A 6087-nucleotide genomic window follows, 5' to 3' on the forward strand; every position below is an offset into this window, starting at 1 on the left:
CTATGTACCAGACATCTGCAAAGTTGCACCCCAATAGTTCTTCACCACGCAGGGCCACCAGCAGGGCAGCCAAGGCCAGAGAGGGCCCACAGCAGGGAAGAGCTGGGGGGCAACAACGGAGGGGCACTGGGGCTGGTGTGAAAGATGCTCTGCGTTAGCCAAGAGGAAAAGGACTTCCAGCTGGGGGAGGGGAGAGTGTGCTTGGAGGTGCAGGAGGGAAGGTGACAGGGAGGGACATAAGGCTGGAGCAGAGCCAAGAGCCTAGACTGTACCTGAGAGCACAGAAGCCCAACTCTGGCCCGGGCAGCTCCCAGGTTTAGGGGAAGCCTGGAGGGAGGAAGGTGGAGAGCAAGTGAGCAAGGAATTGGTGGCAGAACTCAGATGTCATAGGGATGCAGGTGAGGGTGTGGCCTGGTCTCCCTGTGACACTGGGGGGAGATGGGAAGGTGCTGAAGAGGAATGTGGGAGGTGGCAGAGAGAGGGCTGGAAAATCAAGGGGGGCTCAGAGCATTTAAGGGAGCAGCGGGAGACTAAACAGAGGTCACGAGGTGGGGAGGGGCTTGGGAAAGGGACCCTGCCAGTGTGGGATGAGAAGGGCAGCAGAGAACGGCCCAGCTCGCCCCCTCAGGAAGCCCCAGCTCTGGGGCAGGCCGTCAGACTCACTCTACAGCCGCAGACACGGCCAGAGCAGGAGCCACGACCCCGGAGCCCCCATCCTGCCTCACCAGCAGCCCTGCTCCTCCTGCAGCCCCTATAATGTCACTGTCCAGGCACAAGTGGTCTCTCAGGGGGCAGGATCTCGGCCTAAACTGATTTGCTGCTGGGGTAAGGCTGAGTACTAGGGACCTAGGTCCAGGTCGGCCCCACCCTCCCTCCCCCCTCCACCCGCTGCGCTGTTGGCTGCCAAAGTAAGGGGCTGGCCCAGAATCGGGGAGGAATGGTCCCCTTCAGTGCTCCCAGGCCCAGCAGCTCAGGGAAAGCCACCAGGAGAACCCGTTACGCCCTCAAGGAGTGGGGGCGGAGGGGAGGGGGCAGGCAAATGGGGTGGGTTGGGTCACTGCCCAACAGGCTCCTGTCCCAGAGGTATGGATGCTTTAGGAGACTTACAGAAAGAGGGCAATGCCTAGCCCAAAGGAGGCTGGCAGCCCTGAGGTGGCATCCCAGGCACCTGCAGGGGAGCATGGGTGGGACCAGAGGTAGCAGACAGGCCCAGCGCTAGCCACGTGAGCAGTGGCAGTGAGAAGCCAGTCTCTACCTCAGGGGGCCCCAAGCCCTGCTCCCCACCACCACATTCCTGCTCATCCCCAACAGAACAGGAGAAGAAAACTCAATTTCTCGAGGATTTATTGGGCCAGAGTTGTCCTGCCTTCCACTGAGGCCCCAGCAGCCCCTGCCCCAGGGATGGGCTGGCCGGAGAATCAGTCCTCAGGGTCCTCCAGCCAGCCGCGCTGCCATGGGGTGACGCGGCTGAGCCTCTGGGAGTCCTGGATCCCCGGCTTGCCAAGTGCTCTTGGCCATGCTCCCTGCCCTGTCTGGGCCTCAGTTTCCTCCTCCATGAGAGGATGTTACTTCCCTGAGAAAAGACAGAGCCGGGCCCACCCGGGTCCACTCCCACTCAGTATCATGGATCCCGTGGAAGCAGACGGGTTCAGGTCCCGCCCTTGACTGTGATGCACTGTGGCTGCTGCTCCTTGAGGCCTTGGTCTCTCAGTTCTGTCCAGCTCCAATCCACTCAGGTGCCAGGGCCTCGGACCCCAGGGAGCCAGGCATCTGCATCCCCCAGCAGGAGGAGGAAGTTGGAACAGAGCACGGATGGGCCAACCCACAAGCCAGGTACCAAGGCGGGGTCACGAGGAGCTGGGCTTCTCCACTGAGGGGTAGAGCTTGCGCAGGCTGGAGTCCAGGAGGAAGTCCACTGACCTGTGGGGCAGGGAAGGATGATGAGCAGGTGACCAAGGGCTGCTAATGGGGGAACGGGAGGCAGCAGGTCAGGGCTGGGGATGGGAGTCCTGGATGCAAGTGCCATCTAGGTGGCAGCCATCATCCTCTTCCTTATTCAGTTGGGGAAACTGAGGCACAGAGAGGGTAGAAGACTCACTCAGGGCCTCAGGGTCAGCTATGTTCCCTTGGGGAAAGACTCCTCCCACTCTACGTTGATCTGGTTGAGTTGACCCTATTTCCAGTTCTAAGAGCAGGCACATGACCCAAGCCCGGCCAATCAGAAAAGGGAAACTGGCTCGGGGGTGGGCACCCAGTCCAGGATGGACCAATGATAGCCTTCCTTGGGACTTTTGCTGTCATTATTAAGAAGCTTCCTATGAGGCTTGCTAAGCTGGTGGGATGGAAGCTGTGAGCTGCTGGGTCCATCTCTACTCCCACAAGGGAAAAGCGAGTGAATCCAACACAGGGTGGGGTGGGGAGAAAGGCAGCAGAATGGGGAGATCCAGACCCCTAATGACATCATTTGGGTGCCTAGATCCAGCCACGCCTGAAAGTAGCATAACTGCAGACTTTTCAGTTTTATAAAACAATTGATTCCTATTTTACTTAACCCAGTTTCAGTTGAGTTTCTATCACTAAAACCTGCCCAAACCCATCCACGGTGCACTTGTTTCCTGCCTGCCTCTGGTTGTTTTGCAACACGAGATTTTCTTTGCGGGAACTTACTTGTCCTGTGTCCCATATCCTCTGGGCACTCCCCTACTTTTATTGCCAAAGTACCTGCCAGATCATACAGCAAGGGCCTAGACTGTCTTTTCTACGTCAGGAGGCCTGAGTGCCAGCTCTGCCTCTGCTGCTATTGTTCTGTGCGAAGTGGGCACACCCCACGCCTCTCAGACCTTATCTCCACCTGTTGAGTGGATAATCCTTGAGGCTGAGAGGGGCACCCACCTGTCAATGGGGTGGATGATGATGGGGATGACCAGCAGCCCCAGAGCGGTGGTGGTCCACTTGCGGACAGCCAGAGGCCAGCGGGTGGCAGTACCCAGGACGTAGAGAGAGGCAGCACACACGCGGTTGATGGTGAAGCCTGGGATGGCCACAGAGGCCAGAGCCTGCCACACAAAGGTGTCCACCACGGCCACGGTCACCCTGGTGCTGCGGCCTGCTTCAGGGCTTGGCACCTGGTGGTCACAAGAGACACTTAATCCAGCAGGGGCAGAGGGGGGAAACCCTGAGGACAAGGGACATGAGTCTGGACCAGGGAGAGGGAAGTGGCCAGTAGGGGACAGGGTCAGAACCACACTAGTGTTGGGTTGTGGACCATACCACTTTTACGGCTGGGGGTGGACGGGGGTATAAACCATGTCACATGCAGGGCTGGGGCCGGGGTACACTGTCCTACAAACAGGACTGGGGTAGGGACTGCACCAGGCCAGCTTGTGGGGACTGGACTGTCCCACAAGAGACTTTACCACGTGCAAGGCAGTGGACTGAATCAAGGGGGAGTGGACCGGGGTGGGGGGTGAGGGCTAACACTCACCTTGCCCGCCTTCTTGCCCTTGTCGATGGCATCGGCCAGCACGTAGGAGCTGGCCACACCATAGCTCAGCCACACCACAGCTGCTGGCACCAGGGAGCGGAAGGCCTCCCCGACCTCATTGGCGTAGCCTGGTGGGGAGGGGACGTTCAATTCCCAGGCCCATCGATTGTTCCACAGCGGGCTCTTGTGTGAACTGGTTCTCATCCCAGCCTGCTAAGCAGTAGCTGGGTGACCTTAGACAAGTGATTTTCCCTCTCTGAGTCTCAGTTTCCCAGCCTCCAACATGGCACCTATGAGGCCCACCTCCCTCTAGGGCCATGGTGGGAGAACCCAGTACAGTCACCGTTATCATCGCTCATCTGCCTTCCCAGCCTGGGTTCCAGAAGCATCCACACTAATGGGCGAACAGGCGGCAAGAGAGACTGACCAAGGGCAGCCCCACTGACTGGGCACTCACGGTGTGCCAGGCCTTTCTGTGCCTTACCTTATGCTACCCTTACAACTACCACCGGATGAGAGAGACCCTGTGTTCATCCCTTTTTGCCCAGGAGGAAACTGAGGCTCAGGCAGAGGCAGTGAGTGAGAAGCTGAGATGGAGTCCAGAGCCCTGACTCCACCGCCAGCCAGTGCTGGGGCGTGCCAGAGACAGCAGCCCTGTTCCTCCTAGCTCGATTCGAGCTTCCACCTGGGAGACCGACCAGCAGAGATCCTGAGAGCAGGGATGGGCCGACCAGAGAGCTGGGTGACCTTGGGCAAGTCCCTAGCCCTCTCTGAGCCCAGTCTCCGGGCCAGGCCGAATGACAACTAAGATCCTCCCACTTTCTCCCTGACCGGCGTCTGGTGACCCCTGCTTCCCCAGGCACGTGGTAGTGGTGGTGGGGTCGTCGCACGCCCTCGCCCGGCGCTCACCTAGGTACCGCACCCAGGTGTCCCGGAAAAGGTCCCGCTCGGCACCCCGCGAGGGCGGCTCGGACATGGCGCTTCCGCCTCGGCCTCAGCCTCTGCAGCCGGTCCTGCCGCCGCTGCCACCTCGGCTTCCACTAGCGCTTGGTAGGCTAAAGGTCCCTAACTGAAGGGCAGGTCGTGCTGTCCCCCGCCAGCAGCAGGGAGCGTCTGCAAATTCCCTCGCGCACTGAAGCCCCTCTCCGCGCTTACGTTTTACAGACTAATTTTCTTCACGTTTTCTCTGGGATTGAGCTGTCGGCGCGATCCTCTCTCTCCCAGGACCGACTGTAGTTTTGGAGCCAAAGAGACGGGGTTCAAATGCAGGATGCTACCCTTCCTGGCTGTGTGACCTCGGGCAAGAATCTGAACTTCTCTGAGCCTCACTTTGTTAAATGGGGGACACTACAGCATCCATTCCCTGGACGGTGGCGTGGATGAATTATAACAGTCATCATTTATTGAGGTTACTACCAGCCAGATCGTTGGCTAAAGACTAAACGGATTGCTTCTTTAACCCTCGCCCCCCTCCCCCGCCCCTAGCCTGGGATTCCCATTTCACAGATGAGGAAATAGAGGCACAGAAAAGTAGGGTCCCTTTCCCAGGTCATACAGCTGCCAAGTGGTGAAGCCGGGATTTGAACCCAGGCAGTGGGGCTCCAGATCCCCGTGCTCCTAGGTGAGCTCAGTAAATGAGGCTGGGGGAGTGAGTGGTCAGCACCCCCGTGAGGTGGCTGCTCGGACTCTAGAGTCCCTTCCCGGCAGGCGCCATGTTCATCTATCAAGCCCCGGGGTCTAACTGGATCGTGTGCCCCCAGACTGAGCCTCTTGGGGACAGGAATGAATGAATGAATGAGTGAATGAATGAAGGGTTGAAGTACAAGACTCAGGGAAATGAGCAGAACAGAATGGACTTGGGAGTTAGTGATTACTATGGAGGAAACTCTTCCCCTGCTGGACCTCAGTTTACCCATGTGAGCAACGCGTGCACTTCCCGACAGCTCTGTGAATCCTTTTCCGGTATCACCGAGCAAAGGCGCAGCCATTAAAGGCTGGCAGTCCTGGGTTTAAACCCCAGTTGTGCTGCCAGTTAGCTGTTAACCACGTCTGTAAAAAATAAGCATAATCAATACTCACTGAGCGCTCACTAGTACCAGGCTCTGCTCTAAGCGCTTTGCACGTATTGTTTCCTTGAATCTTTGCAACAACCCAAGGCGGTAAGCGCACGGTTGTAGCGTGGGTACCCGGTAGGCACTCATTAAAGAATTAGCTTTTATCATCATCAAATAGAGATGGGGAAAATGAAGACCAGTGACTCCCTATTGAGGGCCTGGGCGTTTCTGTCATTGTAGCGTCCTGTAGGCCAGCCCAGTGAGGGGCGACTTCCCAGGAATCTGGGCTCTGGTTCAAAGCGAGCCGTAGCCCCCGAAACACCGGCAGTGCTGACGCGGAATTGGGAGACGGTCCCTAACACCACGTGATCGTCGCTGCTCGGCCTCCCTCCCAATCAGGGCCCCCCAGCCAGCGCTGCCCGCACCCGCCGCACCCGCACTCGTTGGCACGCAGGAAGCTTCCGGGACGCCCGAAGGGGCGGGGCCTCCGCCCTGGCAGCCAAGGCGGCAGGAGCACCCTTAGTAAAGATGGCGGCCAGGAGGGCTTCT

At 58.6% G+C, this 6087-nt stretch overlaps 1 protein-coding gene across 2 annotated transcripts; it reads right to left on the bottom strand.

Annotated features, from left to right (window-relative positions):
• Positions 1 to 1327: 1327 nt before the first annotated feature.
• On the bottom strand, positions 1328 to 4613 carry MTFP1 (mitochondrial fission process 1). Of its 2 annotated transcripts, XM_008515641.2 has the most exons (4): positions 4394 to 4613; positions 3485 to 3612; positions 2893 to 3125; positions 1328 to 1920 (listed from the first exon to the last, which is right to left on the bottom strand). In XM_008515641.2, the coding sequence occupies exons 1-4, from the start codon at positions 4458 to 4460 to the stop codon at positions 1848 to 1850; spliced, it is 501 nt and encodes a 166-aa protein (XP_008513863.1). In that variant the 5' UTR covers positions 4461 to 4613; the 3' UTR covers positions 1328 to 1847. The 2 variants fall into 2 exon arrangements, with proteins under 2 accessions (XP_008513863.1, XP_070483016.1); XM_070626915.1 differs by lacking the exon at positions 2893 to 3125 and having other exon boundaries at positions 4394 to 4596.
• Positions 4614 to 6087: the final 1474 nt, after the last annotated feature.

This window comes from Equus przewalskii, chromosome 7 (assembly GCF_037783145.1).
Source record: "Equus przewalskii isolate Varuska chromosome 7, EquPr2, whole genome shotgun sequence".
Taxonomy (NCBI): Eukaryota; Metazoa; Chordata; class Mammalia; order Perissodactyla; family Equidae; genus Equus; species Equus przewalskii.

Coding starts and splice junctions, on each gene's coding strand:
- MTFP1 (XM_008515641.2), bottom strand. CDS start 4,460: ATGTCCGAGCCGCCCTCGCGGGGTGCCGAGCGGGACCTTTTCCGGGAC. Junction 3,613..4,393: donor CACCTGGGTGCGGTACCTAG/GTGAGCGCCGGG, acceptor CCTCCCCACCAG/GCTACGCCAATGAGGTCGGG. Junction 3,126..3,484: donor AGGGCAAGAAGGCGGGCAAG/GTGAGTGTTAGC, acceptor TGTGACCACCAG/GTGCCAAGCCCTGAAGCAGG.